This window comes from Astyanax mexicanus, chromosome 14, assembly GCF_023375975.1.
Source record: "Astyanax mexicanus isolate ESR-SI-001 chromosome 14, AstMex3_surface, whole genome shotgun sequence".
Taxonomy (NCBI): domain Eukaryota; kingdom Metazoa; phylum Chordata; class Actinopteri; order Characiformes; family Acestrorhamphidae; genus Astyanax; species Astyanax mexicanus.
The window spans coordinates 8600967-8622269 of NC_064421.1; the positions used below are offsets into that span (position 1 = coordinate 8600967).

General features: G+C 35.8%; 1 protein-coding gene across 5 annotated transcripts in view; it reads left to right on the forward strand.

Annotated features, from left to right (window-relative positions):
- tiam2a (TIAM Rac1 associated GEF 2a) overlaps positions 1-21303 on the forward strand; it is a 207037-nt gene that overhangs the window by 156109 nt on the left and 29625 nt on the right. For all 5 annotated transcript variants that reach the window (XM_049464139.1, XM_022673209.2, XM_022673211.2 and 2 more), the window contains one exon: positions 5012-5097. In XM_049464139.1, the coding sequence (XP_049320096.1) occupies positions 5012-5097 (86 nt within the window). The remainder of the gene's footprint in view (positions 1-5011; positions 5098-21303) is intronic.

Below are 21303 nucleotides of genomic sequence, written 5' to 3' on the forward strand. Positions count from 1 at the left end.
TATTGAAGAGTTTCTGAGTGTATTTTAGATCTTGTAAGTACAGGAAACACTGCTCATTGCATAAATTAATAATGCTAATCCTAAAATTAGTCATATTTTAATTAAATTGAGCACATAAATAAATGTAATAAAAAGTCTAAGTTTTTAAGTCTTACGTTCATTATGAGTATGATGAGTATAAATCAGTTGCGAAAGGTTTATCATAGGGCTGAGTTTATTATTAAAACCCTTTATCTTTATTTATCTCCTTTTGTTTTTTTCACAAAAATAATGGACCAATGATGCTCTTTTTTTTTTACATTGACTTTTATTGAAGAGTTTCTGAGTGTAATTTAGATCTTGTAAGTACAGCAAACTCTGCCCAATGCACAATTACAGGTTTAATAATAATAATAATAATCTTACAATTAGTCTTGTTTAATTGGATTAAGCACATAAATACATGTAAAAAAAGTGGCTCTGTTCGTGTATGGTGCAACTTGTGCCATCTTATTACATCATTTACTTACCAGTACTTTTTTACGTGGGCAAAAGTATTGGTACCCTTCTGTTCTTTCACACTGGGTATTAAAAAAAGGTTTGTCCTGCTTTTGTCCTCTCTTTTTTGTAAAATTTTTGATCACTGCTGTGAGAATTTGATTGCATTTAGCAACAAGTGTTCATGAGATGATGGTTAATTACCTCACTTCATCCCAAACTAAAAAACAAAAAACAAAAAAAAAAAACAAAGTATTAAATGGAGCCCCATCTTTCCAAAGAATAGCGTTCTACTGTTTCAGACCTCATCTCAATGCTGGGTTTTTTAGACCCCTCTAAATGGCCCACAGCTGAAATTACACCTGGTGTCAATAGGTTCATATTCATGTCCACCAGAGAGTCCTATTCTATTGCCATCTGTACATACAGTACAGCTGAATGCATTTATTAGAATGCATGTTCTTCTAATACTGTATTTGTAGTTCCCCCAGTGTATTTTATATATAGTTTTTTATTCATTTCATATTTTTGCCTGGATGTATATATTTAGGAGCTGTTCTTGCCTACAGTCATATGAGTTACTAAGAAAAGCCAAAGCTGTGCTAGGATATCACACTCGCTCACTCACACACCCAGCCACAAACACTTGAGGTCGGGCGTGTGGTGTGCCGCTCTGTTTCAGTAAGAGTGTGTTGCACTTACTCAGTCACAGCAGCAGTGATCAGCACTTTAACGATGACCAGAAACTGACTGTGGGTCATTTCTAGAGAATCGGACACCTCTGACATCGCAGTTTTCTTTTTCACACCTGCAAACTTAGACTGTGTTAGCACATAACGTATTGGCTGTGGTAATACACCTTAATCACAACTCAATTATTTATTTCATTTATTTTTACATTTTTGTGCATTGAAAATATTGTGGGCATTTGTTTTTTTTTTTTTTTTTTTTTTACGACATATGGCTCATTTTATATTTGTGTTTAGATTATTGCAGGTTAAAAAGTCTCACAAAAGTAGGGGTGAAACGATAACTCGAGTAATTTGAGTTACTCGATTAAAAAAATGGATTGATTAATTTTCTGTGCCTCGAGGAATCGTTGAATTAATTTTTTTAAACACAGCACGGACTTTACTGCAGACTTTTAATGTGAAATAGCACGTTTAGCATTACGTCACCCACCCGCAGGAAGTAGGAAGTAGGAAGTGGAGGAGGAGGAGGTTTTTAGAGCAGAGAGCAGGTAAAATTAAATTATAAAAAAATCAATGAGATTAATAACAGAACGGCATCGCTGTGGAATGTGGATTATTAGAAATACTGTGTGAATAATTTGTGTTGTTAGTTTATTATAACAGAGATCTAGACTAAGTTCTAGACTTAATACAGGCTTTATGTAATCAGTAAACTGTAACGCGCTGTAGAGTTTATAAATAAATACATGTTAAAGTTAGCTGGCCATGAACTTACTGTGTTGTCATTTAGCTAAGATGCACAACATAAAGCCAATGTTTTTGCCTTTATTAGTGATTAAGGCCCTATATTTATTGCTTACAAAAAATCTTACCAAAAGTTGAAATAATTTAACTTAATTTATTAAATTATTACTTGTGGTATTAATGTCAATTGATCATTCATTATTAAGTAATTTTTTTTATTTTATGAAATCTCTTATTTTATGTTTTATCCGATTACTTGATCAATCAAATCGGTTTTTTTTTTGTAGAGTACTCGATTACTAAAATAACCGATAGCTGCAGCCCTACACAAAAGTGAGTTCACCCCTGACATATTTGTAAATATTTTTATTTAATCTTTTAATGGGACAACACTGAAGATATGAGACACACAATGACTGATACAATGTAAAGTAGTCCATGTGCAGCTTATATAACACTATAAATGTGTAGTATCCTCAAAATAACTCAACACACAGCTTCAGAGTATGATAGTACATGTTGGAATTCAGCTCCCCAGTGATGGCAGCATTCATACAGTCCCAGACCATGATGCTACCACCACCATGCTGGACTGTAGACAAGACAGGCTGGTCTTGGTCCATGACACTTGACACCATCTGAACCAAATAAATTTATCCCGGTCTCATCAAACCAGAGGATATGATTCAAGTATTCCTCACCCTGCATGACCTAATTAAAGCTATCAGTAAACATAAAGTGAGGTGTGTGCGGGCGACCATATAAAACTTTTTCCCACCCTTTTTTGGTTCTGAGATGACTTCATGTTAACACAGGCATCAGGAAACAAAAGCTACACACAACTCTATTTTAGAGATTAAAATTATTAGCGTTATTATCCAATCCAGTCTGAGAATTGTAAAGAGATTAATTAATATTAACAAATTAAATACTTGTTTGGGCTATGAGTGGTCCAGCGGGCTAAGTGCCGCCACTATTATCAGGAGATTATCGATTCGAATCCTGGTCATGCAGCTTGCCATCGGCTACCAGAGCCTTGAGAGAGCACAACGTTTGGCTTTCTTATGGAAATAAACATGCAAGAACACACAATTGGGAAATATCAAAATAAGCTAAAATGATTGAGGTCATGTTCATATATTGTACAATAAATCAATAATGTGTTTACTGTGACAGTCCTAAAAAAAAGTACAGTCAGAACATCAGAACAGTAGTGTAGTGGCGTTTTATAACTCTTTAGACTTATTATATAGTACCAGTCAAAAATTTGGACACATCCTCTTTAATATTGATTGTGAATATTGTGATTTTTATTATTTACTACATTGTAGATTCATGTTAAAGACTTAAAAATAAGAAGAAAAACACATGCTGTAAGGTACTTGACAAACACCTCAAATAAAACCTCTAGAACCCCTTTAAGATACTTCATGAAGCCGATTGACTGAGAGAATCAGCCGAGAGTGGGCAAAGTTGGCATGAAACCAAAAGGTGCTACTTTTATACAGTCTAAAATGTGTTATTTCATACATAGTTTGGCTTGTTTAATTGCATACGTGTTCCTTCATAGTTTTGACATCTTTAATATGATGAAATTATAATGAAAATTATAAAAAATAAGGAAAAACAACTTTAAAAAAAGGTTTTACTGGTAGCAGAAAATATTCCACTGCTTTTTTTTATACCTGGTATCACTTCAGTTCATTAGATCTTCTGACCTGAATGTGATTTATATCCTCACTTATACTCTCTTTTATTCCATAAATATCATCAGCCTGGAGCATAGTGGGGGTGCGCAGTGGTGCCCTGCGGCTGCAGTAGCGCTGCTCTGCCTGTAGGGGTGCTGTTTTATCTCTGCAGGTCTTTGAGATGGGAGATCAGATGCGCGCTGTAACTGAGACTGCGCTTAATGAAATCAGGCCTGCTGAGCGCTCTTATTATACATCTAACAATGTGTGGCATGTTCCACACGCACAAAGCACGCTCCACAGGGAAACGTCTATTTATATACATCTCAAACCCAATAAGTGCTCTTCTGTGAGTGTGAGTGTGTGTTGGTGTGTGTGAGAGGGAGAGGGAGAGGGAGAGGGAGAGGGAGAGAGAGAGAGAGAGAGAGAGAGAGAGAGAAAAGAAGAGAGTTTTGCTTTATTCTGACTGCAAAAAGTTTTATTATGATCATTATTATTTCTGTAAGCTTGAAGGGTAAAGGAATGTAGTCACTAATGCTTATTTTAATATAAAATAAAATTAAAGCTGTCAACGTTGAATTATAAACTCAAGCCATACATTTGTAATTATCTTACTTCTGCTGTAATCTCGATCCAACCCAGCTATCAAATATAGTTTTATTTATCTGAGCTAAACTGCTGATAGCATGCAGTTGTCTGTCTGTCTATCTAACCTATCTAACCTATCTAATCTATCTATCTGCTATAGATAATATACTGCTATTAATAAACACTGCCTCTGCTGCTCTATGGATTTTTTTAAGATAATTTTATTTCTATAATTTGGACAGCCATTAAAAAAAATAAAAGGGGCTTTATTTATTTATAAATGCGTCATCTATTAATGACGCATTTATAATCCTTCATAAAGATGTTAATATGTTTTTTCCATTGGAAGGCTCATTTAATTTATGCACACAGTACCTTAAGGTAGTTCTCAGATTGCTGCCGTTTTAAAAACAGTTACATTTTTAAGGTTATTATAGCAAATAGTAATTTCTAAACGTTTTAACAGTTACGACATTGGTATTGTGATGTAAAAATATGATTATTAATATGATTATTTGTTTGATTTGTGTTATTTGATGCATTTTGTGTAAATTTGAGAATAGTCTGTGCTTAAATGCGTCAAATAGCAGTAGTTTTTACAGTTTTAGAACATTTAAAAATGAAATAAACTCAATAAAATTACCAAGAACAAAAAAAATGTGCTGTTTTTCATTCTACACAGCTGTACTCTGCCTGAAAATCACAAATACAGAATACTGCTCTTTTCTACTCTTTGTCTGCAGCAGTTCACCTGTAAAGCACCTCCTGGCGTCTGTAGAGAGCTTCAGTAATCAGTGTTATTTCCCCCCTCTGTTTCCACAGATGTGTCCTGCGTGGGAGACGGAGCAGCTAAAGCTGTAGAGAATGGTCTGCAGCACCCCCACCACAGAGCAGTGCAGCACAGCAAGGTAAGGGTTAACTCTGCTTCACATGAGCGAGAGAGGCCCATCTAATCGCGTTATCACACCGAGCGCGTCTCCAAACAGTCCACAGATATTTAATTTCATCTCCCCCTCCGTGTCACAACCAGTGATTGCTCATTCTGAGGAGTGCGTGTCCTGATTCGCTTTGTAGGACAAAAAAATAAAATAAAAGACTTGAATCTATAAATAGAAGCTTCTAGTCTGATTCTGATTCTAAATTCAGAACAGCTTCAAAAACAGTGTATTTTAGGAACATCTCTCTCTGATGTTTGTTCTCTGATGCAGCAGGACGGACGTGTGTGTTTGTGTGTGTGTGTGTGTGTGAGGCTCTGATGCAGTAATAGAGTAGAGTGGTTCTGTGTGCGCTTGTTTTCCTAGGTTTTCAGGACACAGTGTTTAAAGTCTTGTTGGTTACTGAGGTGTAAACACGCATACAGTACCCAAAAAAAATCAAAAGTTTGGACGCACATTTTAATTTAATATTTGTTCTTTATTGGTAATTTTTAGAACTCCTAGAACTTCTTTTAGTTGCTTCATGAGGGAGAACTGGAATGGTTCTCTAACTGTCTGAGTAAATACTGCCAAGAGTGGGGCAAAATTGGCATCAAAGCAAAAGGTGCAACTTTGAAGAATCAAAGTACTGTATAATCAGTCAATCAATTAATCAATGGTTATTTAAAAATCAGTATATTGAGAGTGGCCCTCATTTACATTCTATCCAAGTTAATACAAAGAAAAGTGATTGTCAAGGAAAAAGAATAAATTAACAAATGAATGAATGAATGAATGAATGAATAAATAAGACCCAGCATTTTAATAAGATATACAAGATATTTCATTAAACATATTAAACACTGTTTTGTTTACTTCATATTTACGAATTTTCATATGCATTCCTCCATAGTTTTAATATCTTAAGTATTAATCTACATTGTAGAAAATAATATAAATTATATAAGTAAGTATATAAATAATAACATGGAATTAGAAAGGGTCTAAACTTTTGATTGCTACTTTTACATACACAAATCCTATTATATATGCCTATTACATATGTACTTTTTTATAAACATTGTCTATATAACTATAGGCATATGATACTGCTATTGCTGATACTGATAGATAAACATGTATAATGTAAAATTGGAACTGAAACCATTTAAATCAGCATCCCAAAAAAAAAAAAAAACACACACTGACTTTTTTTTTGGCCGGGCAGTGTAGAATGTATATCTGTAAGCTGCAAATGCATTAAAATTTATAAAATGCAGAATCACTTCTGAAGTCTCCGTTGCTCCACCAGCCGCTCACGTTCAGTAAAACTGAGCCGGCACCGCAGTTTTTAGAATGAATATATTGGCTTTAGCAGGGATGGTTGTTCCAGCACACTGGTACCATTAAACCCAATATTTTATCTATATTCTTCTCCACTCAGAAATGCTTCTGCTTTCAGTTTAGAAACAAAATAATACATAATAAGACTGCCACTTTAATTTGGACAGCGATTAAAAAACTAAAACATGCTTTATTTAGACGTATATCTCTTTGTTCATTGAATCATATATCAAATATATGGTTTTTCATTGGAAGACTCTTTTAAAATGTAAGCGAATATCAGTTCTGAGTATGGCTCATATGTGCTACTTCTTTTTTTTAAGCAATTATTTGTCAAAACCAGTATAATTCTGATATCTTAAAAACATAAACAAGTGTGTCTGTGTTGGTGTTTGGTTCGTGTGTTTTTCCACTTGTTCATGTGGAAGCAGCTGCGGTGTCAAAGCCTGATTGGCACCATTAGTTATCACTCAGTGATTACCCTCTTCACAGCTCTGTGGCCTTTCCACAGCACGCTCATTACTGTCACAAACAGACCGGCAGCTTCCCGAGCTGAGGGCGAAACGCTTGCCGGACCAGACGCTCCGCTGCCTCCCCTTGCGGTGAAGCCGACGCGGACGGGGAGCTAACAGGCTAACGCTGGGCTGAAGTCTTTAGTCTGGTTGTCTGAAGCAGGCAGGCTGTGCAGAGAAATTACAGAAATGGAGGGAAGCTGAACGAGGGAGGGCTGAACATCATCTCTGTGTAATAGAATTAGAGAGAGAGACAGCTCAGACTTTCTTTACTTTGTAGAAACAGAAACAGACTTTGTGAGTGTGGTGTTTTTAGTTTGTTGGTTTGTGAGTAGTGCTCACTCTTCTGTGGGAAAGCTTGCTTTTGTAGCTGTGAGATATTTATTTAAAAGGACGTAAATCCTTTTTCTCGTCTGCTTTCTTGGTTTTGTGACTCTTTTTTTTAATACTCGGAGCACTGCGCAGTAAGTATCAGTTGGTTTCTAATGATAAGTGGCTTTAATTCTCTTGTTTTTTTACAGTGCTGTTAATTGGTGTCATGTATGGAGCACTCTTGATGTGTTAAATGGATTAATTAAAGGCATTAGTTTGGATTTCAGAGTCACATTAAACTGTCCTTGGCACAGCAGCATGGAATGGATGCAAGAGAGATAAAAAGACATGCTAAAAATTGTGATGAGTTAGAAAGCGATTGTATTATTCTGCTTCTTCTGTTTCTTATTAAGTTTCTTAAATTTGCTCATTTTACACACTCAGAGCTAAGAGTTAGTTAGTAAGTTTTTTTCAGGGTTGTAAGAATTCATATTTATATACTCAGTTTGCTTTGCTACATGATTCCGTTAGGAACCCCGGCTATCACTGCTGGAGCATGATTAGCATTAACCGCTAAGTAGGCTAAGCGCTAGCTCTTTCGCCGTTCAGAGGTGAGTATATTAGACTGTAGTCTGTGTGTTTATCGTGTTAAAACAAGCTATTTAGCATGAGCAACTAGCTAATATCACCCTGTCTTACTTAAATCTAAGCTTACTGAGCTTAAATAAACAAAAGCACTTTATTCACTCAATTAAACAGTTTTCAGGAGAGAAATCTGTCTAGATTAACATTCCGTGCTCGTTTCAGTTTAAAAGATTTTTTTTTAAGAATTGCAGTTTTGTTTACGTAACTTAGCTTAGCTTTACAGGTTCTGCCACGTTAAGACCTGGTGAATTAGAAGGAAAACATGGCGACACCACTGTTCCTTACTAGTGTCACATAATGCGAAAATAGACCAGAAAATAGTCGTTCTTTGATAGTGTGCCTTATAATCCGGTGCGAGAGATACAGTGATAAAATATTAACAGAAATGTGAGAGTTGTACTCACTTTTTAAAGAGTGTATTGTAAGTATGATATATTGCTCACCCCACTACAGACCCACTCAGGGCCAATGTCCACTCTAAACTCTCCTAGACCACGTTCCACCCATGCAAACCCTCCATGAGCATATTGGCTGGGCAGTTTCTGATCAGTGGAAGTGGATTAGGCTGGGTAAACTCCTCCTGCTGGCTCTGTTTGTCCGTTGACGAGCTCTGGTCCCTCTGTGAAATATCCTGAATTTCATTATTCTGCAGTACGTCTCAATCAAACCCAGCGTCTATTAATGCGCCCATCAGTTTTCTGGCAGGAGCGAGATGCTATTGGTATTCAGGGCCGTTTCTCGGCTGGAGATTGCCGGGCCTTGATCTGATTATTATCTTCACTGTCAGTGTTTCTCTCTCAGAATGTTGTTTTATGCCTCAGAGCAGAAATGCTGGGAAAAAAGATGGGCGTGATGTCATCAGCTGTGCTTGGCTGAGACTGATACGGGATGCCTGGAAGCTCAGAGCTCTTTATTTTAGTTACATGGTGGAGATTTACGGGTCTGAAACAGGGCTTGATCATGTTAACACCACTAATAATACTGTAGATTTAATCACTTTTAGAGCTGGATGGCGGCAGATGATGGGGCTGTTAGATAACGACTGTAAAGCAGGGAGTTTCTGATGCTTGCTGTGAGGAGGGCTGGCACTTGCCTAGTGATGATGGTCATGATCCTCCATCTGCTGCTGCTGCTGTTGGTCACAAATACACAAAAATCGTTGCTGTCCAATGAAAAAAAAACACAAAAAAATCTATTTTTTTGTTGATTTTAGTTTACTACATAATTTAAACAGACAAACTGTCCCTTAACTGTGCCAAAATTTCTTGATGAACGGACCAATAGAAATTCTTCTAAATTACCTGAAATAAAATCTTTTTACAATTGACTTCCATTGAAAGTTTACAACAGGGGTGTCCAAACTACGGCCCGCGGGCCATTTGCGACCCGTTTCTTTTTTCGGAGCGGCCGGCGAGGTATTTTAGAAATAGAATGAAAGTTGGCCCGCTGTTAAGCAGGTTTTTATAATGTGAGATTCAAAGTTTGAACGCTAGGTGTCAGAAACGGGCCAAAGAGTCAGAGAGGGTGCGCATTTCTAGCACAGAAAAACGGGCCAAAGAGTCTAAAAGCGGAGAGGGTGCGCATTTCTAGCTCAGAAAAACGGGCCAAAGAGTCTAAAAGCAGAGAGGGTGCGCATTTCTAGCTCAGAAAAACGGGGCAAAAGAGTCTAAAAGCGGAGAGAGTGCACATTTCTAGCGCAGAAAAACGGGCCAAAGAGTCTAAAAGCGGAGAGAGTGCGCATTTCTAGTGCAGAAAAACGGGCCAAAGAGTCTAAAAGCGGAGAGGGTGCGCATTTCTAGCGCAGAAAAACAAACCAAAGAGTCTAAAAGCGGAGAGGGTGTGCATTTCTAGCGCAGAAAAACGGGCAAGAGAGTCTAAAAGTTGCCGTAATTAAGGTGTTTAATATTAAGATACATCATGAAATTAAACATCAATTTGAAAAATCTTAGTTTACACAACACTGTCAAAGATAAAGATAGTAAGTCAAGTAAAATGATGTGTAAATGAATTAATCAGGAAAATGTAATATTTAAAGTGGTATATTTCATTATTTGTTTTATTACAGAGTGTGGTCATGACTTCAAATATATTTCTCCTTCTGGCCCCCAACAAAAAAGTTTGGACACCCCTGGTTTACAAGGTTTTTTCTCTCTCCTGTAAAGTTGCTGATTTGGAGATGCATGTTTTTCATTGGACAGCGATGAAATACAAGTGAGAGCAGTTAATATTTATTGAGTTATTGTAATAATATTCAGTGTTTGTCTCTGTAATAATAATAATACTGCGCTGGCAGCACAAGAGCAGGATGTTTATTATAGGAACAGCTTTCTTCTTACCCCCAGCTGCATCCAAAAACAACCTTTTCATTGTTTCTGATCTGTTCTAACATACCAGCTCTAGAAAAAAAAAATTAAATGTCACAGAACCTTCTGAATAAGAATAATGGTCAGGAGCTCCGAGGCTTTCAGGATGTATGATTGTCTCATCATCGCTGTTCACTGGCTGAACTTTTGAGAAATGTAAAGGTCTCAGGTAGCTGTAGCTCTTCATGCATCCTAAACAACCTGAAGAAGAATTTTACTGAATCTTTTAAACAAAAGTTGCACACATACACAGTGCCAAGAGTCGTTTCTAATTCTGTGCAGCTCCAGTTCCAGATGATTTTTTTACAGTTATTTCAGCTGATTTGTAGATTTGCAGTTATTTTTGTCCATGTTTGCTTTTAGTTAGATGATCAGTTTGATCTTAGTATATAGATCAGTCCTGGACAGTGACTTGCTTTCTTTTTTTCTCTCTCTTACTTACTCTTTCTCTCCCTTCCTCTCTGTTTCTCTCTCTTTCGTTATCTGTTTCTTTCTCTCTCTAAAACCTTCACTTTCTCTGTTTTCTCTCTCTATTACCTTTTCTCTTTTTTCTCTCTCTCTCTCTCTTTCTTACCTTTTCTTTCTCTGTTTCTGCTCTCTCTCTCTTACATTCTCTCTGTTTTCTCTCTTTCTGTTCTCCCTCTCTTACCTTCTCTCTCTCTTTTTCACTCTCTCTTACCTTCTCTCTCCGTTCTCTCTCTCGTACCTCCTGTTTCACTCTCTTTCGTTATGTTTCTCTCTTTCTTTCTCTCTCTCTCTGTTTTTCTCTCTTACCTTCTCTGTTTTCTCTCGCTCTTTCTATCTTACCTTCTCTCTCTATTCTCTTTTTCATTCTCTCTTACCTTCTCTCTCTGTTTTCTCTCTCTCTCGTACCTTCTCTGTTTCACTCTCTTTCGTTATGTTTCTCTTTCATTCTCTCTCTCTGTTTTTTTCTCTCTTACCTTCTCTCTCACTTACCTTCTCTCTGTTTTCTCTTTCTCTTACCTTCTCTCTGTTTTCTCTTACCTTCTTTCTCTGTTTTCTCTCTCTCTTTCTCACTTACCTTCTCTCTCTGTTTTCTCTCTCTTTCTCTCTTACCTTCTCTCTCTGTTTTCTCTCTTACCTTCTCTCTGTTTTCTCTTTCTCTTACCTTCTTTCTCTGTTTTCTCTCTCTTTCTCTCTTACCCTCTCTCTGTTTTCTCTCTCTCTTTCTCTCTTACCTTCTCTCTCTGTTTTACTCTCTGTTCTCTCTCTCTCTCTCTCTCTCTATTTATTCATTTATTTTTCCACCTATTAAAATCAAATCAAGTTTGTCATATTGCCAAAGTTTAGGTGTACAGATGAATGAAAAAACACTTGGGTGCATGATCCCACTAAATATGAAGAAAAAACACAATTATATACAACACAAAAAATAGACTAAACTTATACAATATACATTACTTACATAATAAACATACTATACTGTTTTGTTAAATGATTCTGCCCTTTTAAAAATAAGACTTTATAATCACCACACCTGTTGTGTAGCTGTAGACTTGATTAAACACAGTGTATGTCAGAGAAATGCATAACTTTTAAAATTATTTCATATCATCATATGTTCTATAGATGTTTAGCTTAGCTTTTACTGAGACTGCTGGAAAAATGCAAGGTGATAAACATTTCATAACATTTAACTTGTGTGAACAATGGTTTCATCAGTTCAGTTTGTTTTCCAGCGCCGGAATAACCCAGTTTCTGTTTAGTAACAAATTGCCGAGCATGCAAAATATTTATCCTTAATCACAGCTCTTAATGTTTTACTGTATGTTAGCGTTTCCTCACCCCCAGCAGCCAGTCCTGACCCCATTACTATCTGGCTCTTTTTTATTAATTTAATAATGTGTCTTTGGTCAGCATCCCTCTGGAGCTTACAGTAGGGGTCAGCGATATTTTGACAGAACATTGACAACATTGTAGTAATTTAAAGAATATTTTACTTCAACAACAATAAATGTAAATAAAGTATACATGTAAATTTCAAATAACAGTTCCATACAGTCAGTAAAAGCAAAGTCTATCTCCATTCTTTTGCAAACTATAACAAAACAATTTTAAGAAGTACATACTAACAAAAATAAATATTGTAACAAAATATTTACCACAAAGCTAATGTGCAAAATACTGCATGCAAATAAACGTATATGCTGTTAATTATAACATGTTAATGCATGCAATAAATATGGAAATTTTAATGTTTCCTTTGTTTAAACAAAAACTTATAATTTTACCAAATTTTGCCCAATTCCTCATGTAATTCACACTTTTTACAGAGCCTGGTGATGTATTAGAGGTTTTATTTAGTGATTACTGCATCACTACTGAGTTCAGAAGGTAGATTACTTTTTATTTGTGCTAAAATATGGATTAAATTCCAATTTCCTCTCTCTGTCTGTGCAACTGTATACATTTTACAACAAAAAAAAGATGAAATAGTCTTAAAGCTTCAATGTAAATAATGAAACAAATACTAAATAGACTTCTTTCAAGTCAGTATGCCGCTTTTTTATAGTTTCTAAAACGATGACCGTATTACTGTGTATAACACAATGTGTCACACCCCTATTCTACAGAACCTAAACTGAATAAGAAAACCCTTTCAGTACCCAGTTATTTACTTATTTTATGCTGAAATCTGCAGGATATTACGTCCAAAAGTTTTTGTGTTTTTATAGCCACCTCTGTCAGACCCTTGACCCGTGCCCTTAAGCGTAAACCAGGGGGGGATGGGAACGCTAAGCCCGCCAGTCAACATATGGCCTTGAGCTGGCTAATAATCCAAGCTTACACGCTGGGTTAACCCCAGTCTGAGCAGCTCTTTACACCGCCAGACGCAGACGCACAGCCCGAGCTGCTGAGGACCTACAGCACCTCCACCACGGACACCGATGGGCGCGGGCCGGATCCGATGGCCGAGCGGACCGAGCACGATGCCAAGCCGTGCATTTACCTCTCCGCCCTCATCGAGCTCTTCCTCCGCGAGCACTCTCCGGCCGAGGCCCTCTGGTCCTTCCTGGCCATGTGCTGGTTCTGGCCCGAGTGTGTGGACGAGGGCAAGGACATTTTCCTGAGCTCCACCCTGCTGGTTCTGCGTCGGCTGATTCTGGACAAGCTGGCCCACCTGCTGGAGGACATGGCCGCCTGCTTAGCGTGCCAGAAAGCGACTGAGGGATCAGTGATCCTGGTAACCTACTTGGCTTACTTACAATATACTGTGGGTGCAAAGCTTGAGGAACACTGGCGTTTCTCACTATAGTAAAGAGTATTTCAGTTTATTTTCAGCCTTTACTTTTCTTTTCCATCTGTAGCATAGTCTCAGATACCATGGGTAGTGATGTATCTGCACTGCTGCAGGATCTTCAGAACCTGAAGTGTCTGATAGACTAAAAAAAAAAAAACACTTTTATGCTTAAATTTTTTTTTTATATATATACAGTGATAATAAATTGGCTGTTTGCTACAGATGTGCCAAATTTTAATAAAGAAGTTGAGTTTAGGTTTAAGTGTACAGATATTGAATCTAGTTGTTTCCTTAACTCAATAGACTTGGCCTAATTTAACTAATTTAATGCATATATCTGTATGCATTAAACAGTCACTAGCTAGGTTTCCATCCAGATGTTTCATAAAAGTGATTATATGCACGGCCATAAGGTTGTGTGAAATAATTAATGGTGGTGTAGGCTACTAGAAGCTTTGAAACAAGCAGAATGGAGAAACTGAACCTTGGTCTGTTGGAATGAATCATCATTACAGCTGTTTGCAGAAGTTTTATGACAGTTTTGTTTAGAGAGACCAGACAGGACCAGCAGTGACTAAGGAGAATAGAGTAGTATAAGTAAGTATGGGGTAGGGTTGTATAGAGGAGTATAAAGTAGTATGAGGTAGGTTGTTAGTGTAGTATAGTGTTGCTGAGGGTGTTAGGGTAGTACATGGTAGTATAGAGTAGTATATGAAGTATTGGAAAGTAATTATAGAGAAGGGTTGTATAAGGTAGTTATAGGGTAGCATATTCAAGGATTCAAGGAGATTTTATTGTCATTCGCATCACATGTGGTACATGAGGTGGAACGAAATTGTGATCTCACGATCCAGTTTTACACCCAAAGAGCTGTTATTAATAGATATATAGATAAAAAAAGAATACAATAAAAGAAATAGAATATACAAAATAGATAGATAAATATCCCAAGAATAAAAAAAATAAATAGAGAGTAGAAGGTTCAGCAACATGAAGTCCAGAGTGCAAGTGTGCTATAGCAGCATGATAATGTGAATTAGAGCAGTGGAGATAAAGTGTCTCAGTGCAAGTAAGTGACCATGTTGGTAAACAGTAAACAGTAATTTGTCCTTGGTGTCAGTGCAGTGTGTTGTTAAGTGGAGTTTAAGATGGTCAAAGATGGTCAAATAGAGTAGTGCATAATAGTATAGGTAAGTATAATGTATAGTTGTATAAGAGAATGTGGGGAGTATATGGAGAGATAGTGTTATAAGGTATTATATGGTAATGTACATAGTAGGGGTGGGCGATATGGCTCTAAAATAATATCACGATATTTCAGGGTATTTTTGCGATAACGATATACTTGGCGATATAGGAAAACTAAAATAATTAATTCATTTCAGGAATATAGTATAATAGAATAACAGAATAATCATAATGTGGCAAAATAAATAATATAGCATAAAATAAAATAATGCAGCAAATAATATTGCAGAATATTTAGTGCATGCATATAAACTGCAAACTAAAATAATTATACAATAAATACACCTAAAGCTTCACAGTAAATAATAGACTACTTTTAAGACAGAACATCTCTATTATCACGATATGGATTTTTAATATCATGATATTTCTGTCACGATATATTGTATACGATATGATATTGCCCACCCCTAGTGTATAGTATAGAGTTGTATAGGCAGTATTGAAAATATAGGGCTGTATAAGTAAGTATAGAGAAGGGTTGTTTAAGATAGTGTCAGGAGTATATGGTAGTATAGGGTGTTATAGTGTAATATAAGGTAGCATATGGTAATTTAGGGCAGTACATAGTAGTATAGAGTAGTATGCGGAGTATTGTGAAGTATAGGGCTGTATAAGTAAGTATAGGGAAGGGTTGTTAAGGCAGTATCAGGAGTATTAGGTAAGATGTTATAGTGTGGTGTAGGTTAGTATATGGTAATATACGGTAGTTCATAGTAGTGTAGAGTAGTATGGGGAGTGTTGTGAAGTATAGGGCTGTATAAGTAAGTATAGGGAAGGGTTGTTAAGGCAGTATCAGGAGTATTAGGTAAGATGTGTAAGATGTTATAGTGTGGGGTAGGTTAGTATATGGTAATATACGGTAGTTCATAGTAGTGTAGAGTAGTATGGGGAGTGTTGTGAAGTATAAGGCTGTATAAGTAAGCATAGGGAAGGTATGTATAAGGTAGCATCATGAGTATTATGTAGTATAGCGTGTTAAAGTGTAGTATAGGGTAGCATATGATAATATAGGGTAGTACATAGTAATATGGAGAGTATTATAAGTATAGTGTTGTATAAGTAAGTATTGGAAAAGGTTATGTAAGGTAGTGTCAAGTATACTGTAGTGCAGGATATAATACTGTAGTATAAGGAGCATTGGAAAGTACAGGGTAGTATAAGGAAAAAAATATAGGGAGTATATAGGGAGTATTTTGTAGTATTGGGTGTTATAGTGTAGTATAGTGTAGCCTTGGGTAGGGAGTATTGAAAAGTGTAGGGTCGTATAGGATATGGTTGTATAAGGTAGTATAGGGAGTAAATGGTAGTGTAGGATGTAATAGTGTAGTATAGTGTAGCTTAGGAGAGTCTAGAGTAATATAAATAGTATAGAATAGTTTAGTATAGTATTATGGGATAGCAAAGGGAGGTGTGGAAACACTTGATCTGGGCATACCAGTGGTTGATTGTTGATGTATATATTTTTGGCTATTTTTAGCTGTACTTTAGATTTTCCACCTTGTTGTAGTGTAAAATCTTATTTATTTTTTTGTCATTTGTCTGTTTCTTTTTCTTTTTGGGCATTTTCCATTCAGTTTTTTTCTGCAGAACACTTAGTATGATTTATGTTGAACACATGCTATTGCTTAACACTTCTGTGCAATTCTGTGAATCTCACTGATAGCATTGATATTGCACATTACTATCCATCTCTCCCAGTATATAAGATAATACTCTGCCCATGCTTTCTTTTCTGAGTATTACCTTTTTATATTAATTGTTTAGCATCACACTGAACCCTGTGAATGCTGTATATATAGGCTCTGTCTGCCTCTGAAATTGGCTCAGACTGGCTTTTAATACAAAAGGACTGCATTACTAAAGCCTATAGCGGGACTCCTCAGAGAGGCAGCGTAATGATGTTAGTTTAAGGTGAGCTCTGGAGCCTATAATGGGGAGAGCGGTGCCGCCTGCGTGGCTCTGTGCATTGATTTATGTTCCAGTGTCTTTATTTATTGAGCTTTAAAAGAAGATGGCAGCGTGGCACAATAGCCCTCACCTCAGGGATGAATCACAGTGTGTCAGAGCTTTTACTACTGCATGACGGGACGTTCTCGTCTGAGCAATGGGCACAGCTCACACCAGGGACATCCCATATTTTACCTGGGCATCTCTGGGAGTTTTAGTTTTTTTTTTCCCTCCATGCACTTTACAGGAACAGCTGCTGGAGATTATTGGTTTAGATCTCTGTTTGTGGTGCCAGCTTTCTGTAAGGGGTCGCATGTGGTGGAGTGAATGTGTTTATCAGTGGGGAGAGAACACTGGACATCAGGGCTGTCACCATTGGTCAATTAAAATGGATCGCTTAATTAAAAAAATATAAAAGGATTAAAAGGTACTTGGCTGATATTGTTGATATTGTTATGTTACTGGTGTCTGTAAAAATCTGAAATGGATAATGAAAGATGGACACACCCATTTATATTGGAGAATTATGGTGCCTGTATTATTGGATATCAGTATCAGGTTAATATTGTGGAGTCGCCTTTTTTTGTTTGCATGGACAATTATAGCCAGATGCTGCTGGTCACAATCATTACCAACCACTGCTGCAGCCTTCTTTAGGCTAAATAATACATTAAGAATACAGCATATAATCTTTTTTTTATGTTGAGCCTGTTTTGAATTCTTTTTAATTCTAGTCAATTGTCATAGTTTTGGCCCAGTGACTATAGAAGTACATGGACAATGGTTATCCCCATGTGTTTCATTGACAAAACAGCCCCACCAAATTTCCATCAAAAATTGTTCTCCTCTTAAATATCTCTCACTATCCAATGTCTAATTCCAATAGTTAGTTTTTCCTGTGATAATATTGCCACATTTTTCTATTTCTAATGGTGGGGCGAAATGTTTATAATGCTGTATATCTGATTGTTTTGTAGTGTTTATGATGCATTATTGATATGTGGCATCAAATATGGCTATTTTTATTGAAACAGAGACAGTCTGAACTCCCTAAGACTTGTTCCCCAATCTGATTTACTAAAGTTACTGCTTTATTTCTCCACATGGTGGCGCTATAGTTCAATGAAAAGGGTAAACATGTGGCAAAGACTATTGGTTGTTAAATTCTGTGAAACTGACACCAATAAATCCATAATTCCTGGTATTTGATTATTTAGGCTTGTTTATCCTCTTCAGTAACAGATGCTCTGAAGTATCATAGAGTATTGTCTTGTGATAGATTAGGTAGCATATTTTGGTGATATCGTATATTATGAGCTGCTCTGTGATTCCTATTTTCTATATTATATTGGTTCGTCTAAAAAAAAAAAAAAAAGTGGGGCGGGTCGACAAAAACATTTTAAATCCAAATTTTGCCTCTAATCTCTTGCTTACTCTACGTTCACACTAGAATGCGAAGAGTCGCTCGTGTCGCCCCTCATTTGTCGCTTGTGGATGTGTCAAAGTGTGTTCAACAAGCGTGTATCATGGTCCAGCTTCCGACAAGATAAAAGGCACAAAAAAATGTACTGGTTTAATGGCCCTAAAAAATATTTATTAAATGTGTCTTTGTATTAGGTATGTATTTGCTAACTAAATTAAGATTGCTAAACTGGTTTAAAATAAATTGATTTTAGTAAGACATGGTGAATGTTATTTATATATATATATATATATATATATATATATATATATATATATATATATAAACATACAAACATATATATGTTTCCTTTCCATATATGTTGGTATATATATATATATATATATATATATATATATATATATATATATATATATATATATATATATATATATATATATATATATACCAACATATATGGAAAGGAAACATATTATATATATTATTATATATATATATTACATATTATATATATATATGCATTCACCATCCACTTATTTTTATTTCAGCTTGAAAATATATATTTTGGAAGGAAAATATGGTATAAGTATGATGAATTGCTTGGCCTCTTTATTGTGCAGCTATAACTCGAGTATTTGACGTTTCTGTGTGGTAGGAACGAAATGCGAAAGGAACCAAAAGTTCAGATAGCAGAAGCTTGAGTACCTCGAACCACCTTGTATGTGATTGGTCCAAATAAAAGCTAGAAGCCAATCAGGTTGGAATGTCGCTTCCCCGTGTCACAATTAATTTGCATAAAACGTAGAAAATCTCAACTCCGTGTCGCAAGGTCCTGCCATAGGATATGAATAGTCTGTCCTGACCTGTCGCTTGCCAGTGTGAACTCAGGATTACAAATTTGACAACATAACGGAGAAATGTGGCTTCATTTCTATAGAACAGAACCATGGCATCCATATTTTCTACAGCGAGTGGTTTGGCATAACTGTTACTGATAGAATCTGTGAACAGTTATTTGATAAGGTGGTTAATGGTTTGCGCTGCTGTTTACTGTGTGTATCTGTTAATGAACAGGTTAAATACAGAGATTAGGTTGTGATTATAGGTATAAACGAGTGTGAAGGTAATTAAGGGTTAATGTGTTTAAGTAAGTTAGGTTAGTGTGAGAGAGTTGAGGTGTGGCAGGTTAGTGCCCTGCTCATGGAAAATACCAAATAGGGCTAATCCTCTTCTTGGCAGACATACATAAGAGCCATAATCCTCCTGCCTCCCACTGCCTCTTCTGACCTTACCGAGTTCAGTGCTGCTGCTCTGCATCAACTACGTGATCCAGAGTAAATAAATAAAGAAATCACCTGCAGAACCTGCATATAGCTCAGGAACATGCTTTTACAGTTCACTTAACTTCTTTAAAAAATTTAATACTCTTAAATACAATATAAATATCTGATATATCTAAGTTTTACATTGTTGTAAGAATAATACAAGATTTTTTTGGTTATTGATGACTATTTCTTTTTACTTTTTTCATGCATTATTTTTTGATAGACCTTGCATAAATTAACTATTCTATTAACAGAGAGAACTAAGATGCATTTGTTAGCTAAAATAATTTGAAACAAGCCAAACTAAGTTAAAAATAAGTTAATAACATTATATTACTATTATAATTAGGCTGGTCACAATAACATTGGATGATGTACTGTCACAATAATGATGGAGAGAAATGACAAGATTGTCATATATATATATTTATCATATATAATATATTATATATATATATAATTTTTTTTTTTTTTTTACAAAATAAAATAGAATAAAATAATATTAAAAAATCTCAGGATATGAAATTACTGAATAATAACAAGGGTAACAAAGAGACAAAACTAAATAAATACATGCACGTATGATACTACAGTAAATAAAATGACAGAAATTCTCAATCAATTTGTAATCCGCTGAATTAAGGGGGATGCCTGTGTGGAGCTTATATGGTGTAAGGATACACTATAGAGACTTATAGAAACATGATTAAAATTTAAAAGATGAAACGCAAAAGTCCGCAGATTCAAGATTTTCAGCAATAAACCTTTATTAATAAGAATTTTGGCGTATGTATTTTTGTAGCACATTTCTAAATTGTAGGATTAAACAAAATAATTACATTTTTACATGCATAAAACTGCAAGGAATTAAAATGTGCAGTACTGATGACTGGCTTAGCTACAATAATCTCAAAATAAAGAATATTAGATATATAAACACTGCATGTAAGAGGATAATGATATTTTGGTGAAGATGCCCCACAGTAACATGAAGGTTACTCAGGAGCTGTAGCACTGCAGTAACATGGAGATATTTGTATTTTGCTTGTCTTGTACAATCTTTTAGTGCAGAGTTGACTGATTCAGCACTAAATGTGCTTCAGTGGCAAAAAAAGATCTCCACAAGCAGCATTTTACAAATATTGCCTGCTTTATGAGCTTTATGAAAAAAGAGGACCACACTAAGGACTGATATGGATCTGGAGAAGCACTCTAAAATTTATGGGGTAAATTAAGGCTGGTTGAGACGTGATGCTCAAAGGGACAGTTGAGTTATATTAGGTTTTTTGAAGAGGAAAAAAATAAGTCTTAACTCTATAGCCACAAAATGATAATAAACAACATTGTCAGTAATAGAGAAATGGGGAAATTGTTTCGTTACTGTTTCATTAATAGAAACAAATCTTTTTGAGACACCAAAGAACACATTTTACACAGAATTTGTTTGCAACCCTGTGAAAAGGAGAAAACCATCATTAAAAGTAAAAGGAGCACATGATATTCCAAGATTTTACACAGGTTTTATATGTAGTGTTACAGGGCATTTTTTTTACACTTATTTCACACAGCTTATTATTTCTGGTTTCTTTTTCAATATAAGAACTTTTTTCTAACCATAGCTCAAGTCACTAGTTTCACAAACGCTTCAATCATTGCTCCTTTTTTTGTTAGTTTTATTGGAAATAACTGCATTTTTCCTTATGCAGAAGCTCCTCCAAACAAGCAGCCTTTATACATGAACAAGTTTTTATTCATACAGACCAGCATGAGACAGCACACCACAAAGCTGAGCTTATTACAGTACCCTCACTCCAGT